At 46.0% G+C, this 19,394-nt stretch overlaps 1 protein-coding gene across 1 annotated transcript in view; it reads left to right on the plus strand.

The window, feature by feature from the left end:
- Positions 1 to 17,270, plus strand: part of LOC100446733 (uncharacterized) — a 35,977-nt gene extending 18,707 nt beyond the window's left edge. The window contains 9 exon segments of the mRNA XM_063727235.1: positions 13,094 to 13,132; positions 13,222 to 13,262; positions 15,001 to 15,058; positions 15,564 to 15,656; positions 16,036 to 16,124; positions 16,264 to 16,479; positions 16,516 to 16,832; positions 16,905 to 17,173; positions 17,175 to 17,270. Coding sequence (XP_063583305.1) covers positions 13,094 to 13,132; positions 13,222 to 13,262; positions 15,001 to 15,058; positions 15,564 to 15,656; positions 16,036 to 16,124; positions 16,264 to 16,479; positions 16,516 to 16,832; positions 16,905 to 17,173; positions 17,175 to 17,270 — 1,218 coding nt within the window.
- The last annotated feature ends 2,124 nt before the right edge of the window (positions 17,271 to 19,394 follow it).

A 19,394-nucleotide genomic window follows, 5' to 3' on the forward strand; every position in this document is an offset into this window, starting at 1 on the left:
CCAGAGTCCTCCTCACACTCCTGGCCTGGAGTCCTGTGACCTGACCCTTAATGCCATCCCTCCTTGGGGCCTAAGAGGGACCACCAGGGGGCTACCAGAGGCTCAGAAAAGCAGGGGCAGAAAAGGCCCTGCCTGGGGATGAGAGAAGCACATACTGTCCTCTTCTCACCTACCCCTGGAGGTCAGCATTGGAGAGGCCTCTCTGTGACTGCCAACTTCCGAGGTGCACAAACCCAGAAACTCACAGGGAGATAAACACATACCACAAACACAGAGACACAGAGGCACAGAACCGCCCCAGCTTCACCTGGGCACTCAGGAGTATGGCCCAGGGACAGGCACACACACACACCAGGAGGACACAGATACACAGGACCATGAGACACAGCCCCACAGGGCTGACTCTACACACAATGGACACCCACGTGCACACGTGCTTGCACACACATTCACACACTGGCACAGACCTACAGGCAGAGAATCAGATGTAGAGCACAGACACTACACGAAACATAAACACACAAATACAAACACAATCAGGGACACCCAAAGGAGAAGCAAATTCACATGCACACACCTCAACACATACACAAAGATACAGAAGCCAGGTATACACAGACACTCCCACAGGGGGCACACATGCCAGAGACACGCACATTACACAATTAGAAACACAAACACAAATTTGCACAACCAACACACACTCATTCAGGAAGAAAGGACACCCAAATGCATACAAAGATAGAGAAAAACACAGAGCCACCCAGAGACAGCTACACAGAGATATAATCACAGACACAGACACTCAGACGCACAGATGCATACATGCAGATTTACACACCCAAACATGCACACACTCCCAGACCCCAGCCCACAGTACAACCAGAGGTGGCACTCCAGAGGGCACTCCTGGGGCCAGCGGAGAGAACAGACCCAGGCATGACCTGGCCCTCCTGAGCTCTCTTGGAAGAAGGTATTTTCCAGGTTTCAAACCCAGGGCTGGGGATGTGCCCCTTCCAGGGCCTACAGAAGGGCTGTGCCTGGGCCCTGAGATGCCAGAGAGAGGCCAGGGTTGGGCGGGGGACCCTGTCTGGGTATGCGCTTAGAGTGGGGGTGTTGCATGGTGCTTAGTAGATCTAGAGGTCAAGAGAGAAAGACAGATGTGCCCCCAGGACCATGTCCTGTGCCTGAGTGGGCTGGCACTCTCTGCCTCACAATAATGCTATGAGGAACATTCTATGATATATCCCCATCATCACAGCAATGACCGACCCTCACTCACAGGTGGAGGTGCTGGGCTGGGAACACAGCCACCTGGTTGGACCTCATCTGAGCAGGGCTGACCACGGCAACGCTGGGTCCTGGGCAAAGCATCTCTGTGGCCCCATCTTCCTGGGGAGTCTCCAGACCCAGCTGTCCCTTCTCCTAATGTACCCTCCAAGAATCAAGTTCCCCCAGATCTGTTTCTCTGCCTGGATACATACCCTCCTCCAACCACTCTGAACCTAGGTCCCCATCTGTGCAAAGGGACAGTGATGGTACTTCAGGATCTCAGGAGATGATGCCTGCAAAGTGCTATGCTTAGCACAGTGGTAACAAGAGGGGCTGCTGTTATCATCATCACTGCCTTTAGTGGCCAAGGACCTCCCAAGGTGCCAGTTCTGGGAAGAAAGATGCCCCTGGGAGGTTACAATGCTCAGGTATACAGCTGCTCAACCACTTCCTGCTGTCTTCTGACATTCTTTGCACACAGCCATTAGCACTCCTGTTGTGCAGAAGGAATCCAGCCCAGGGTTGCACAGCTGGTCACCCAAGGTGCCTCGTCCTGCCAAGGTCTCCTGGCTAAGCCTCCAGGGGACCATGAGGGGCCCGCCTGCAAGGGAGGTTGACTCTGGCTTTGGGGAGGTGTTTCCTGGTTACATGAATGACTTCTCCTTGTCCGAGGGCCCAAACTCTGTTCGCTTCTCCTTCCTTTCCCTCTCTCTGCTTGGGCTATAATCAAAGTGACCCTGCAACACTTCATGGACATCACGGGTCTCCCATTCACTTTTAGGCTAATCTGACTTCAACTCCCCTTACTTGGTCTTTCCTTTTACAACCAAGACAACCCAAATCTGGGGCTCTTTATGCAGGTGACAGCACACAAATAGAATTTAATTCCATTGTTTTGTTGTCCCTGTTTTTGTTTTGTTTTGCTTGTTTCTTAGGGTTTCTTTTTATTTATGGTAAAAGCATTGGCTTTCCATTTACAATGGTGATAGAATATTTCCAATATTTCCTGTTTACAATAACCTTGTGTCATCATAAATGGTGAAGGGATTTAAAGCAGTGGTTTTAGGCTGCCAGAGGCCTGAGTGAGTTTGGGCACACTGTGTGTGATCAGGCAGAAGAAGGCCTTTGGGAAATTTAGCTGAGGACAAGACCAGGAAAGCTGATGGCCAGTTGGGGTGTCTCTCCTAGTCACCAGGCCCCTGGGTCCTGCCCACCTGCTTGACACTCCCCATCCATCACTCCTGGTGCTGCAAAGCCCTCTGGATATTGCAGCCAAATCCCCCGGAGAGAAGCTGATGAACTTTGTCTCTTGAAATACACAGATTCCTTGGACATCCCTGGGAGGTCAATCATGAGAGTCAGCTTGGTTTTCTTTCCCTCATTAGGGATCGAAATTTAAAGTCCACGCTCACAGACAGTAAGATGACATAGATAAGTGACATCATTACCCCATTTCAGATGTTAAAATATCTAGGTGGATGAGGATGATTTAAGACCACACAACCTTGTGCCGCAAGTGGAATTCTCAGGCCAGATGGAGACATTTTATTGCCATATTATAATCTTATCATTGATTGCAAAGGCAGTCTTGTTTCATTTTGGATTATTTTTTATGTTTGTATCTTACTTATAAGGGCACTTTGAATTTCCAAGCATATGAGAATTTGTGGTTAGCTTTTTATCATTGACTTCTAGCATAATTATATGATCAGAAACATGCCATGTGATTTGATTTCTCTGAAATGATTGAGATTTGCTTGATGAACAAAATAAGTAGGGTTAATTTTTGTAAATGTACCATGTGTGCTTAAAATGAATGTCTCTCCAACATTTTTTCCCAATATACAAGGATGATGGCTGCATGGCTACATGGATGTGATGGAGATGGTTTAGTATTTGGACCTTCTACATCCTACTGGTGTTTTGTTGCTTAGTATATGAATTCCTGAGAGGGGGCTGTGGAGCCTCCCACTCTGCTTGTCTATGAGGTTCTTCCTGCCATCATTTGTTTTTCATGTTTTGCAGCCAGGATTGACCACGAGGAACTCTGAGAGCTCAAGAAGGAAAGAGCGGCCCAGAAGCAGGGACAGGAAGCTGGGTTGGGGAAGACCAGAAATCAGAAGGTCTGCAAGGGTTCCAGAGAGGACCTGTCCTTAGGATGGCGTTTGGGGGGCTCAGGTGGGGGAGGGGGAGTTGGAAGAACACCCCCACACGTGAAATGTCCACAGTGAGGCACCACGTACCAAGGCCAGGGATTGGTGGAGAGGGAGTATGAATCCCCAGGGTTGCTTAGGCAGCGCCCAGACTGGAGAAGGGTTAGCGGAAACGAGAGTCTCCCTCCAACTGCTCCTGAGACTCCTGCTCTTCTGCCCCGCGCCTCCTGCTACTCCGCTGATCGACTTTGCCCCTGACCTGTAGCTGAGCCTCCCACCAATGCTTGAGGATTTAGTTTGAACCGGATCCTTTCCCAGACACCTTTCTCCTCCTCCTCCTCCAGGTGTCCAACAGCCCTCCTTCCCTCCTTTCCTCTTCCCTCCCCTTCCCTCCCCTCGCACCTCTCCCCTCCCCCTCCCCAACTTCGATCCCGCCCCATCCCCTTCCCCTTCCTTCCCCCAACCCTAAGTCACCCCACCTCTGTCCTGGCCGCTTCAGGGCGCCCTGAGAGGACGCCATGCGAGTGAGGTGACTGCTCTTTTGCCTCCTCCTGCTGGGGTTTCCCAACCACCAATCCAGCCATGTGAGTAGATGCTGGACCCGCGGGGTTTCTTCCTTTTCCTTGGGCTGTGTCATGCGGCCCGAAATTGCACAGCTCACTCATGCAATCCCAGCATTTTGGGGGAACCAAGAGGGGCAGATCGCTTGAGTCTGGGAGTTTGAGACCAGCCTGGGCATCATAGAGAAACCCCGTCTCTAACAGAAATTAAAAAAAAAAAAAAAAAAAAATTAGGCGGACCTGGTGGCCCGTGCCTGTAGTCCCAGCTAATGGAGAAGCTGAGGTGTGAGGATTGCTTGGGCCCAGGAGTTGGAGATTGCAGTGGGCCAAGATCGCCCTACTGCACTCCAACCTGAGTGACAGTGAGACCTTTGTCTCACACAAAACAAAACAAAACAAAAGTGAAATGTAAGTTGAGTTTTATGTCATCTGGTTTGATGACTTTTTAGGAACTTCTGGGTCATCCGTGTCTTCTGCTCTTGGGAGCTGCCTCCAGGGCGTCTGTGTCCAATCAGTGTATGGGAGCCCAAGAAGCTCATCAGATGAAAGAATAAAGGGCTGCTCCCTGCTGGGATGTTTGCAATGCAGGAGTCACTAGGAGTGACATGACCAGGATGTGAATGAGAACTGTATTGTCCTTTGTTTTGTAAAATGTGTCTTGTGCAGATCATTGATTTACCCAAACCAGAAAGGGCCTTAAAGTGCTTATGGTTGTCCAACTATAAAGAAATGACAGGTTTCTACTTTGAAAGTTTTCACCCTCACATTATAAAACCTCTCCACTACACTCAGGAGAGGGTGCTTTATGGAGATGAGAATATTTGTTCTGACCGGCATGCACCAGATTCTGAGGAAGGGATTGGAAAGTCTAGTGATGTGGAGCAACCACTGCATCGAGGCAGAATCACCCCACATGAATCCCTCCAATCAAAGAATCTATTGTTTCTTTTGAGGCTACGAAGGAGGAAATGGGTCGAGAATCTTTGCTGGAATTGTTTCCCCTTTACCTGGCTGCATTTTCATAGATCAGTTAAACTCTCTTTCCCTACTTCACCTTTGAAGACTTGGATACATTTTCCTCATTGCATTTTCTACTTTCGCCCTTGCTCATGGCCGTCGACTGTCAGAACCTAAGCTTTTACTGGCCCCATTGCACCTAATCTAGGTAGGAGCCCACTACTGATAACCTACAACCAGATAGTTGTCAAGTGTGACAAGAGTGCCCAAGACGGGGGATGAGTTCCTGGTCAATGACAAGATGGCCTTTATCCTTCTTGTGCGTTTGATCCACATCTTTAACCATTATGCCCAGAGCTCCCACTCTCTTTCAGACAGAGGCTCCTTAGGGACAGTGCATCCCTCCCAGGAGCCCAGGCTGCATTCACCTCCACTGTGAGGCTGAAGACAAAAGTGCTACAGAGGTCAAAGTCTGCTTTCTAAAGAGGTTTTATTTGCACAAAACTGAGTCTTGGTGTGTGGATTGGTCTGAATTACATTTTGAATTTATTTTCTCTCCTAATACTTGTAAATCTAGTGCTTGTAAAATAGTATGTGTGCCTTTTGTGGTGGTGGCCATACATTCCAGAACATTTATATTGTTTTCCATGCAGATTTCCAAGGTTGCTACTGATTGCTTTAGGTGCAATGCTCTAAAATATGAAGGTGAACTCTTGTTACTGGTTATTTGGTGGGTTTTTTTTGGGGGGGATGGAGTCTTGCTCTGTCGCCAGGCTGGAGTGCAGTGGAGCTATCTCGGCTCACTGCAACTTCCGCCTCCCAGGTTCAAGTGATTCTCCTGCCTCAGTCTCCCTAGTAGCTGGGACTACAGGTGTATGCCATCATGCTCAGCTAATTTTTGTATTTTTAGTACAGACGGGGTTTCACCATGTTGGCCAAGATGGTCTCGATCTATTGACCTCGTGATCCTCCCGCCTCGGCCTTCCAAAGTGCTGGGACTACAGGCGTGAGCTATCCCGCCCGGCCGGTGTTGTATTTTTAACTAAATTCAGTTCTCACAGTTTTAATCATAATTCCAAAAAGACTTTCTTATGCAAATTCTTTTTGGCTTTAAAAATCTGACGTGATGTGCGCTGTGTCAGCAGCAAAGTGAACACTGATTTTAGAAACTTGGGCTAAACAACCATCTGTGATTATTTTTGTTGGAATATAACCCAGGTATTATTATTATAGCAGCTGTCCACTCTCAGTTTTGCATAGATATAAACATATCTTTATGTCATATTTTCATCTATAACTTTTCCAGGTATTATTATTATAGCAGCTGTCCACTCTCAGTTTTGCATAGATATAAACATATCTTTATGTCATATTTACATCTATAACTTTAAGACTTTTTTCTTATATTTTTCTCATTCTTTCATCATACAGTGTGGACATATTTTTTTATATATTACAAATAATGTAACACAAATTTCTAAATATTTATTTATTGTTTTGAGACAGAGTTTCCTCTTGTTGCCCAGACTGGAGTGCAGCTGGGTGGTCTTGGCTCACCACAACCTGTGCCTCCTGGGTTCAAGCGATTCTTCTGCCTCAGCCTCCTCAGCCTCCCAATTAGCTGAGATTACAGGCACCTGCCACCATACCCAGAGAATTTTTGTATGTTTTAGTAGAGATGGGGTTTCTCCATGTTGGCCAGGCTGGTCACAAACTCTTGACCTCAGGTAATCCACCCACCTCAGCCTCCCAAAGTGCTGAGATTACAGGCATGAGCCACCGCACCCACCCTCCACCTTGGTTATTTTTCAGCACTAAAATTTGATACTTATTTCTGAATGAAGTCATCTCTTAATTGTATTTTTTTACTTATATTCTTTAAATTGAAAAGATTCATGTAATTCAAGAGAGAAGTGGGATCCAGAGAGATTCCTTTATCATGTGATACATGATAAATACATTCAATGTTATATTTCAATCTAAAAAATAAGTAAATGACTTTAAAGATAATTACTTTATACCTAGTTTGTCCAACCCATGGGTGGCAGAGTGTATTCAACCCAGGACAGCTTTTCTGAATGCAGCCCAACACAAATTTGTAAACTTTCTTAAAACATTCTGAGATTTTTTTTGTGATTTTTTTTTCTCATCAGCTATTGTTAGTGTATTTTATGTGTGGCACAAGACAATTCTTCTTCTAATATAGCCCAGGGAAGCCAAAAGATTGGATATCCCTGCTTCAGACCAAGAAAAAAGACACTCCACATTTGCATGCCTAAATACACTACCATCCATGCAAGTAACATGAGACTGGAAATTTCCAATCTTTCCTGAAGCAGTGGAATCGCCTGGGGATATCTGAGGGGTGTGGTTACTGCTTGGAGGAGGTTAAGGATTTCTAAGGATGATTCTTTGTAACTGAAATATTGTAAATGTCATTGAGCCTTCTCATTATGTCAACTACTATTATTCTATATAGTCAATTTTCTGCCTGGGCATTTTCATCCTGGGCCTGACTTTTTTGGAATTCCTTGGATGCTTATTATTATTGTTGCATCCCTGGGAATTTCTACACTTGCCATTTTCTTCTGGAAAACTAGCCTTGGTGTGAGTACACTAACTTCCCCTAGAGGTGGACTTGTAATCATAAATAAGAAATTATTTAAAACAATTTGTGGTTCTGGACTTCATTATGAATATTGGGTTTTATTTAAAAAATCAGGAAATGATTTATTAGCCTAAGCATTATGAAAAATCTGCCATTTAAATTATGGCAGATTTTTTAAAATTTTTTAAATTTTTAATTAAACCTATTTAATTAAAAAATTAAATAGGTTTGTGTTTGTTTAATAGAATGTCAACGGAGCTTTTGGTCAAAAATACATTTTTTTTAACCCCTCTGCTCTTTATCAAAAACTGAAGTATAAAGTTTCAGCACTTAAATACGAAATTCTTTCTAAACTTTTCTGCTTTATAGTTCTATTGTATGGGTGGAAGGAAAGCTTCCACTCTCCTCTCTAAAGTTTCACTGCAGCAATGTACTAACAACAGACAGCTTAACAGGAGAAGGAAAACATAGAGCCTTATTAACAGGCATAAATACGGGAGCCAGCCAAAATATGAGACTGCAAGAAGGGCCAGATGATTGATGCTTAGCGAGCACCCTCTTCTCAGGGAAAAGGGAGATGGAGATGTAGGCAGGGCAGCAAATGATTTTTAGGGGAAATGAAAGAGCCCAAGGAACAAACAGTTGGCCTGAGACAAAATTCCTCTGAGATCATGAGGAAGAGGTGACAAACTGCAGGAAGGTGAAGGGCAGAACTGCACTGTGTCTCATGATGCAGAGAAAGCCCCAGAGAATCTCCTGGAACTGCCCTCCGAAGAATCAATGAAAAGTGTGTCTGGGCTGGGTAATGAGTGGTCATTTCGAATGGCATCATTCAAAGTACATGTTCTCGGTTGCCACTGGAGAGGGATCAGTATATCAAAAGTCTGTACTGGGTAAGAATATGGCTGCTAAATTGTGCCATAATTTGGCTTTTGAGCATTTTTGTCCATTGAGTAAATCGAGCTCTACGTTTTCTCTTGCTGTTTATGACAGTAAAAGTTTGGGTATCTAGGGGCTTAAACATCTTCTGAACAATGATCCAAGAAAAAAGTGCTAATACCACAATGCTTTTTTATCCTCAAGGGAAGAGGGATTATGTTTTATTTTTACAACCTAGATAATTACACATCATTTGGCACTGCCCTTCAAGATACATAGAAAACAGAAAATATATGAGTTCTGAAGATATCTAGGTACATTGAACAGTCTCTACCCAACTTAGTCCTGAAGAGGGAATTTTTGATGTGAATTGGGGGAAGTTTTTTAATGTACCACTTTTTAAATATTCCATTAAGAAAAGTTCAGTTGAGCTGTTTGACTTGAACCACTTTGCACCTTCTCATCTTTCTCCTTGTTATCTACTCCTCTATCCCATTATCTCACAAACCGGGACATCGTGGGTGCCATGAAACGTTCATGCCTCACAGTGTTAATTTGCTTCTCATTTCTTCACGTGTTTGACATTTCTCCTAGCTGCAAACTGGGCCAGCTGCTTTCCCCATAAAATCTAGCAGTAGCTGTGGGGCGTATGGTTGTTCTTTCATCTTTTTAGATCACCCATTGCTTCTATCGAACTCCTAGCGTGTGTTCTTTTTCTTCTAGCCTATGTGAAGAAATCAGAAAAAAAAAATTCCATAAAGAACTTTAAAGATGTTATTTCATTGAATACGTCAGGAATTTCAGAGGTATTTGACGCACATCTGCAACAGGATTTGCATTGCATATTAGCCAAGAAGAGAACAAATATTTCATGTCTTAGAAGATTCAACTCATACGCCATCTATATGGAATTCTTTGTGGGAATTCAGTCATTACTGAGAATGTTTTGTGTTAGGTTCCAACCAGCCTCAGTGAAGCTGGTGTCAGGGAACGGAAAGTGGGCTCTGAGTAGAGCATGGACAGAAAAAAGATGCTCTGCAGAAGATCAGGAAGGAGCAGGGGGTGAAATGTTACAAATTCTTGAACTCAGAGAACTGAAGGTAGTTGCTTTCTTTTCAACCTGTGAAACATTTTAACCTGTGGTAAAATATGTATAACGTGATAATTACTGTCTTAACCTTGTTGAAATGTACAGTTCAGTTGTGTGAAGTATATTCACATCATTGTTCAATTATTGTTTCCTAGATGTCTTTTCTCAAGTCTGTCTTAAAGTCACGAAATGTCAATGAGAGAACCACAGATTTACAGGGGAAAGCCTGGAGGTCCAATAGCCATAGCCAGGAAGGTATGCTATCTGTTGGAGTCCCTATAGTGTGGAAATGAGTTTGCCCTTTTAAGGGAAAGAACAGCTTCTGGCCCTCAGGTTTCTCCCCTTCTCTTCTCTACACCCTAACCAAGTGCTCAGGTCCACTTGTATGCACACAAATAGAAGGATTTTATCCTTTCCAGGAATTAAAATGGACCTAAAATACTTCTCTACATCATGGAGATCTACGGAAGCTAAAGTGCAAGCTGAAGTCCAAAAGGTGACGATGAAGGTCGACAGTCATTGCGAAATCTTTGGGTAAAGAAAGACTGCCGAGGAAGAGTAAGATGTTCACTGACACAAATACTGTTGTATGAACCATGTGCCAACCAAAGTAGACAACTGCAATGTCCCTGAGAATATTTTCCACAATATTTGTGGCAAATTCAGTGGGTACAAAACTGAGCTTGTCCTTCCTGCTTGATTAATCTGCATATTTCCTTTTCCTTCCTACATTCTTGATTGTAATGTTTTAGGGGGAAGCGGAAGTCCAGGTACTGGCATTGTTAAATTCAATGCTTGGGTCACCTCTGGATTCATTTTCACAGTCTTTTAGCTTTTGGTCATATGACATTGTATTTTTCCTGCCACATGACTAGTCTTTTTGGCTAAATGTAAGATACTTGTTAAAAATATTTAGCAATGAATTGAGGCCTACTAGCATGTTATCTTGCTGCAGAAAAGATGGGCGTCTATTTCTGGGGAATGGGCAGGGGTCCTAGCACACCTAGACACCCTCCATACCATCAGCAATTGAGGTTATCAGTGAGGTTCAGTCCCTACAAAAGTCAGGGTACTTCCTGTCCACCTCTATTCCTGGCATGTGACTCTTCTGGGTCCCAACCAAAACCAGTGGACTTCAGTAGGGGTCACCTTCACTAACAGACCCTCAATCGACTTGTTTTCCATCTAATCCTCCACATGGTGCAAAAGCTACTCTGCTTCTTTGCATCTCAGTTAGTCCCTTCTGGAATTCAGTGATGAAACTCAGGGAAATGAGCCCCAAATGTGAGGCTGACCTTCGTCCTGGGTTCCTTCTTCTCCATCTTGGCCTCATGTCTCTTTATTGCCATTTTAGCAATTTGATGCTTTCAGTCATGGGTTTTAGATTCTGCCCCATGTCCCCATTGCTCTCATGGGAGATCAGAAGCTTCACATGCACTCATGTCTACTCCAGAGCAGAATGCTTCCTTAGCTTCCCTCCAGATTCAGGTTTTGTGTTTCTAGTTCCCAAGTGCACAGCAGGAGTAGTGATGTCCTCACTGGCTTCTCATTTGCATTAAACTGTGAACTCCTTTAGGGTGGGGACAGGACCCTGCTCCCATTGTATCCTCTGCACCTCACAAGACACTCCTTGCTTCAGGCCACTCGAGACAGCATGTGCTGAAGGGTGCCCTGGGTGGTCAGAAACAAGTGCATGAACTTTCTCTTTGAAGTATTTTTGCCCCCGTTTCCTAGAGTTCTTGGCATTTTACACGTCTTTCATATGAAATCAAGTATCTAGTGAGATTTTTAGAATCAGAACCATGAATCAAGTAGTGTGAGGGCAACACAGCAAACCCACCTTTTCAGGCCATTTCCTTTTTCTGCCCTCAGTCTCTGTGAAACAAACCTTGTTAAAGTCACTTGACACCAGAGGATGGTTTGCAGTTGTCACCTGTTTTCAGGACATAACACCCTGACTAAAGAGCCATTCGATCATTTCCAATTCAGTAGATGCCCCCAGCACCCAGATTGGCCTTTTCTCTCAACCAGGATCTTTAAAGTCGATGAGAAGAGTTCCAGTCCTGAATCATGGACATGTGCAGTAGTGAACCACAGGGCTAATGACAGCATGTCCTGGAGAGATCTCTCTGAGGCTGATTGTCTGGGTTCTGGCATCAGCCTCTGATGGAGAATCAGGTCTCCCTGTGGGAGGAGTCAGACGAGGAGTGATCCCCTGCTCCGTCCTTACGGGTTTAGTTGTGATGAGCTGGTGAGGTCTCGTTTTCCACACTGAATTAAATGAGCTTTCGCTGTGTCCGGCGCAAGACTGACCCCAGAAGCACACATAGCGCATCTCATAGGAGCTTTTAATAGTTCATATTTACTGAAGAGTAGGAATACAGAGCGATGAAGATGAGCTGGAAACGACAGGTGACTTGCCAGCAGGCCAGAGTGTGCTTTTTCTTTGTCCCTCCATGGAAGGTGTTAATTCTCCCTCCAGTTGTGAGGATCAGTTGGTTCATTTATGGGAAGGCTGTCAGGGGACCTTTGAATCATGGCCTTCAGATGTTGGAAGGAATCCCACACAGGCCAGTGGATCATGTGCATGCATTTCTCTCCCTTCTCTACTCAAGAAGCTGAGAATGAAAGAACATGAGCGAGAAGAAAAGAGGCGGCTGTCAGAGGTGGAAGAAACCATGAAATTGGCTCTAGAAAAAATACCCACCTGCAAGTGGGTTCAGAAACTGACACTAGCCTCTTGGGGAAGCGCTGGTGGAGTGTTTTGTTTTAAATCTTTGTACAATGTTTAGACCCAGTTAACACAGAAGTGGAAACAAATGGTCAGAAGAGATACCTAGAGAGAGAGAGAGAATTCACACAAGGGAACACAAGTACCTTAAGATTTACTAGTGTTCAAAACATGTGAAGTAGCTAAACATCTCCTGACTGCAATGCCAGCCAGACTGTGTGGAAACTCGGTTCATACCAGCCGTTCTAGGGGTGATGTGAGTTGTCATCATCCTTAGGAAAGTGTGTTGTTGTAGGATCAAGCCATCCTTCAAAAGGACTGTGCCTGTTTATAAGCTCAGCTGTTTCTGCCCTGTGAAATATGGCAAGGATATTAATTCCAGGAGAATAGAGCTTTATGATAAAAGATGCCCAATGAAGCATGAATTAGGGACATACTGAAAATGGGTAAGGAAATTGTCAAGTCAGAACCCAGCAGGCATTAAGTAAAAGAGGAGGAAGCATTACAGCAACAGCTTTGTTCATACTGTGCTTTTATAGCCATGTGAAATACATTTTCTAAGTATAGATAGATTGTGTAAGGGTACAATTGTGAGGACAACAGGAACATGGCAGATTATTTAAAATCATACTAAAGATGATGCTTTGTCTGATGAAAGTAATTCTAAACCACAGAAAAATGATTCAAGACAGACAAGAGCTGCGGCGGTCGGTAGAGGACTCCTACAAATGAGAGGCAAGGAGCCTTCCTTCCTGCAGTTGCAGGATCCTTAAGCTCATCAAGACGATGCCACTGCCCCTAGAATCTGTCAACATACACTTTCTCATGTGTTGGCTTTTTCAGATCGCCCCTTCTGCTGCAAGAAAGGCCCTCAACAACTGGGTAAGTTTGTTCTTTTTTCCCTTGCTTTTCGGCCAAGTCAGGACATGGATGTATTTTTCTCCCCATAGCTCTGTGCCCAATCCTTGCAGAGGGAGATGGCAGAGAGGAAGGCTGCCTACAAGCAGCACAGGTAGGTAATTATGATGGACAAATTTTAAGGATTTTTTTGTTTTAAGATGAAGCTTTGACTGTCTAGTAAAGAAAATAGTGTTTTAATTCTTCTACAAGTCAACTCTTTCTCTGCCTTCAAGACAGGAAATGATGGAAAAGCAGGGAGTGCCGGAGAGACACATGAGTCAGGAGGCAGCCCAGGGACAGCCAGGGCTAGAGAACTCTTTCTGGAGAGGTAGGAGCTCACTGGGAAGGCAGCCGCTTAACTTCTGCTCCACAATCCACACACCCTGCTTCTCTTTTCTGGGGTGAGGGCTTGGGTTGGTAAAAATGTTTCCTGGAAACAGTTCCAAGAACTTACTAAAGAGAACAGTTATCCCACTGGGTGGCAGGACCCTGTTTTTCTCACGTGCCACAGCTGAATGACTCTTGGCTGGTCCCCTGTGAATAGAGGAGCTCAGGCCCCTCCATTGACTGTGGACATCGTTCCACCCAGATGTCTTGGTTACTTTTAACTGAGGGGATGAGCCTAGAAGGCAAATGGGTCAGCTCCCCTTCCAACCTTGAGTCAGTGGGAAGGCTTTATTTTTTTTAATTATTATTTGGGAAAAGTAACACTAATAACATTTTAGAATGGGAGCCATAAGGCTGATGAGAGCAGAAATTTTCTGGCTATGTCCTCATGGATCAATATTTCTTCTTTTCTTAAAGAATCAGAAGATATAGCCAGAAAACAGAGAAGACAAAGGTAAATGCTGGGGTCATTTTCCCTCTGCCTATTTCAGGACACTTTTGTCTTTTCCTACAGCGCCCTCTCCTGGCCTGTCCTCTGCTCTCTGGGTTCTGTGGTGCCTTTTCTATCTGGACTTTTTTGAAAGCAAAGTCTTCCCCATGAACTTATCAGGCTTCTCCATTTCGAGCTGTTCATCTTTGGTGGCACCTCCAGAAGCCATAAATGCTTAAGGGCCAAGGGCTGCACAGCTGTCACTGTTCTGTTTCCAGAAATAACATAAGAGGATGCCATTGAACTCCACTGCGGTAGGTCTTACGGCCCAGTAGACTCTGACCGATCCCTTTTACTCAAGATGGTGTGGGGTCCCCTTTCCAAAATATGTGGGGTTTCCTTTTTTTTTGCTGTGATTTTCTTTTCTGTTATAAGGTAAGTGATTAACCTTCAGAATATCCACCGTAATCCCAGAAGTTAAACTCATTGATCCAACATTAATATGTGTTTTGTGCAATTTTGAATGTTCTTTGGCAAAGTCAATGCCATAATTCATCACAGTCCCATCTCTGTTGTTAACTGTGTTGAGCAAAAACGCCCCCACCCTCACCCAGTGTTGCCCTTGAGCTAATATTCTAAGTGTCAGAGGTTCCATATTTTAATAGAAAATGTGCCCTGGCTGTGAGGTAGTGGAGAGTGAATGTCACTCATTACCTACAGGGACAATTCCCAGTGAAGGCCTTAAATGATGCTCAACTAAGCAGGTTCTTGTGTGGCCTCTGTGTCTTCGACAGCTGCTGAATCCTCTGATCACACATGATGGGACTTGTACACTTGAAATTAAATATATTTTTAAAACTTCTGTTGTTGAGAATTCCCACCTCATTTTTCCATGGACAAAATTATTCTTTATGTCATAGCGCACTTAAAATTTGGTATTACCTAGAAGTTAAAGAAATACGATAACCGTGCCAAACTGATATCTCTATGTAAGATTATTCCATCAGAAAACCCTCTCTCAGTTCCCCTGCAGCTCTTCAGGAATCCCCATCTCCCCAGAGCTCTTTGCGCCCATGGATGGCGCCTCCAAAGTAGGGAAGACCCTTTGTCAAGAAGGGAAGCAGAAGGGGGACGAGAGGGTCTTGCAGGCAGAGCTGGAATCGACTTCCACTCTGCTTCTTGCAAGCTGTGTGATGCTAGGTGAAATTTCTCCTTCCTCTGGAGCCTCTATTTTCTTAGATTTGGAGCAAGGTGGTCACACTGACCTTGCAGATTTCTGAGAATCAGAGACAGCACATGAAAAGCCTGGAGGCCATTCTCAAGAGTAGCTGCGACTCATGTGTGGACAATGGGCTTTTCATGCTTCTCTTTCTCTCTGTTTATCTGATGCAAGGAACATGCTCCGGTGATGATGGTGAGGGAGGAATGAGGATAGACATAGACACCCCTGTGTCAGAAACATGCTTCTTTATTACTGGGTTGTGACTCTGTCTTCCTAGGGACAGGCCCCCAGCCTGCGTACATTTGCAGACAGAGTGGCGTGTGGGGATAGCAGTTTGTCCCCACGACTTTTCTTCACTCCCCTGCTGTTGGCAGGACTCAGTTGAAGGGAGACTTTATGGCATTGATGCTGCCATTTTGAAACCCGGAGGAGGGAAAGGTGCAAGGGACTATCACCTGCGGCATGAGGTGCAGCTTATGTTGGTTTTGGTGTTTTTGTCCATCATATTCATATATTTCAAAACATTTTCTCCTCCTGACTTGCAGGTCAATGTGGCTGCAGGGAAGCCTCATCGTTTCTCAGAATGGCCCTACTTGCCCGATCTCATGACTGGCCCTTCAGGACCATTGATGGGCTGCCAGCCGCCTCCTCTACCTGGGTGTTGTCTGGGAACTCAAACACTCCCTCCATCTGAAGGTTTTCTGGGACCTCAACAAACTCCTCCACTGGAGTGTCCTCTGGGAACTCAAGCACCTCCACTCGACTGTCCTCTGGGAACTCAGCCACCTCCTGCAGTAGAGAGTCCCCTGAAAACTCAACCACCTCCTCCACTCGATTGTTCTCCAGGGCCTCATCCGGCTCCTGCAGCGGTCAGTCCTCCCAGACCTCATCCACCTGCAGCTGTCAGTCCTCTCAGACCTCATCCACCTGCAGCTGTCAGTCCTCTAGGACCTCATCCACCTCCTGCAGCTGTCAGTCCTCCAAGACCTCATCCACCTCCTGCAGCTGTCAGTCCTCCGGGACCTCATCCACCTGCAGCTGTCAGTCCTCTGGGACCTCATCCACCTCCTGCAGCTGTCAGTCCTTCCGGACCTCATCTACCTGCAGCTATCTGTCTTCCAGGACCTCATCCACCTCCTGCAGCTGTCAGTCCTCCAGGACCTCATCCACCTCCTGCAGCTGTCAGTCCTCCTGGACCTCATCTACCTGCAGCTGTCAGTCCTCTGGGACCTCATCCACCTCCTGCAGCTGGTGGTCCTCTGGGACCTCATCCACTTCCTGCAGTGGTAGGTTCTCTGGGACCTCATCCACCTCCTGCAGTGGTAGGTCTTCTGGGACCTCATCCACCTCCTGCAGCTGTTGGTCCTCTGGGACCTCATCCACCTCCTGCAGCTGTAGGTCTTCTGGGACCTCATCCACCTTCTGCAGCTGTAGGTCTTCTGGGACCTCATCCACCTCCTGCAGCTGGTGGTCCTCTCGGACCTCATCCATCTCCTGCACCACTAGGTCCTCTGGGACCTCATCTACCTCCTGCAGCTGTTGGTCCTCTGGGACCTCATCCACCTCCTGCAGCTATAGGTCTTCTGGGACCTCATTCACCTGCAAATTGTGTCTGTCCTCCAGGACCTCATCCACCTCCTGCAGCTCTTGTCCTCCCGGCCCTTATCCATCTTCTGCATGTTTCTGGCCTCCGGGACCTCATCCATCTTTTATAGCTGCCTTTCCTCTGGGACATCATTCACCTTTTTGTTCTGTGAGGCCTCTGGGACCTCTGACTACATCTCCACTTAGTAACCTGTGGATCCTCAGCCACCCCTTCTACCTGGGTGGCCTCTGGCCCCTCAACAACCACCTTCACATGAATCTCCTCGGCTACTTCAATAATCTCCACTTGTGGTCCCTGGGACTTCAGCCACCTCCTCCACCAGGGTCTCCTCTAGTACATCTGCCACCTCCTCCGCTTGGCTGGCCTCTGCTATCTGAACCAACTCCTCCAGGACCTCAACCAGCTCCTCTACCCATCGTGGCCTGTAAGACCTCAACCACCACCTCCACATGTACCACTTGATATGTTTATCTGAACAGTATGAACTAAGTTGCAAAATGGATTCATCTTTCCTTTTTTGAATGAATAGAAATGTCACAGATTGTACTGCAGGGCTTTGCAATATGAGGGTAGCACTGGCTGAGGATGTGGTCACTTTGCTCAAGTTTCTGAGACTACAAGTCAGTTGCATTATTTCCTCATTATGACCTTGGCAGCAGGTATCTTCTGTAGATGAGGAAAGAGTTTTTTATTTATTTTATTTTGGTGGGGGACAGAGTCTCACTCTGTCACCCAGGCTGGGGTGCAGGGGTGCACTCCTGGCTCACCACAACCTCTGCCTCTAGGGCCCAGGTGATCCTTCCACCTCAGCCTCCAGAGTGGCTGGGACTACAGGTGTGCAACACCACGCTTGGCTAATGTTTTTTTGTTTTACTTTTTGTAGAGACCATGTTTCACCAGGTTGCTCAGGCTGGCCTCAAGCTCCTGGAGCCATGCCATCTGCCCCCTTTGGCCTCCCAAAGTGCCAAGATTATAAGTGTGAGCCACTGTGCCCAGCCAGAGATTGTTTATAGAAGCTAGAAATACAAGCTTTGCAGGCTTGTGTGGAACCTGGGCCATATGGCCAGCTCTGTGAGGGATGAGACCCATCCCTGACTGGCAGGGCATCCTGTGTCCTGCAGCAGAGAGACCCACACTGAAGGGCACAGAACTTCTGACCACCCCAATGGAAGCACAAGTGAAGGGACACAGGGTGCAGAAGGAGGAGACAGAATCTCCTGGGAGTAAACAGCAGGCTGTGGAAGAGAAAGCTGAAGCGGGGAGGTGTCACATCGTGGGTTGTTGAACTCAAGTGGCTCTGGAAGGCTGCTCCTAGCCAGGCAAGCAGCGTGAGCAGGAGCGTGGAGGCTGCGTGAGGGCCACACAGAGCTGCCATGGGAGCTCAGATAGCACAGTGTGCACAGGGAATTCTCCCCAGCACTTCCTTGTTGCCCTACAGCCTTTAGTCCATTATCGGTAGGAAGAGGATTCTTTCCCTGGATGTGTGAAGGCTCTGGATCAGGGTGAATGAATGCCTAGAGGTCTGAAAATTTTAACTTGGTTCTGTCAGGGGAACCTGTCTCCCTGAGTTTTCATGGCCTAAGGAGACTAACAATGAGGATGGGTCTGGTTCAGTGGAGCTGCGGCCTTGGTCTTCAGAATGAGGCCGATTCTGGCCGGAAACTCAAAGCCAATCCTGAGCTGCTCTGACCTCCTCTGATCCCCAGCACCCTCTCCTTCCCACCCACAACTCTCAGCTTTGCATCTCCCTACCTTGGCATGCAAAATGCTTCCCCTTCCCTGTGTCTTTGCTGCCTAAGCCCAGACACCAACTCTCAGTAGAACTCAGAGCCCCAGCTCTCTCAGAAATGAGCTGGGAATGATGCGATTATGAGGTCATGGTGACGACAGGGAGACCAGGCTCATAAGGAAAACATCTTGCAAAATAGCTGGTAGATGGTAGAGCCTCACCCCTCCCGCTGGTTAAATGAAAATATTTCCACTCAGAAGATCAGCAAAAGATGTCCATTGAAGTTCATTTAATAAACCTTAGGGTGTAGCAGCTCAGGCTCTGGGATTTCCAGTTTCTCTTTCAAAAGATAAGGGAAAGCCCCTGTCTCCAAGATTAGAATTCAGATCCTTACGAGATGAAAAGATCCTAAAAATGCATACACAGTTAAACTCTGAGATTTATATCTGCGATCCGTGGATAATTATTCTCCATGACATACAGACACAGATATGGCCACACACAGAAGTATTCAGCAGGGGCACAGATACTTCATAGAAGACAAAATGTATATTGGGCAAAAGAAGGTCACCTGGAAATAAACCGAAATCTTTTCACCTTACAGGATAATTTTGAAATTTGAAGAGTCTCCTGTGCCATGATATCTTGGAAAAGTCTCCACCATATTTGATGCTCCATGCCCCGTGCTCCCTCCTGTCTCTCTCATTTCCAGTGTTTCCCTTAAGAAACATTTGCAGTCCTATCTTTCTGGGTATCCACTTCCTGGAGGACCAGTTCACACCCCAGGGTATACCAGGTGTGACTCCTCATACACTATTCAAACTCAGGCAGATACTGCTTTGCTGGACACAGAAGCAGGGTTACCCTTTG

This window comes from Pongo abelii, chromosome 8 (assembly GCF_028885655.2).
Source record: "Pongo abelii isolate AG06213 chromosome 8, NHGRI_mPonAbe1-v2.0_pri, whole genome shotgun sequence".
NCBI classification, from domain to species: domain Eukaryota; kingdom Metazoa; phylum Chordata; class Mammalia; order Primates; family Hominidae; genus Pongo; species Pongo abelii.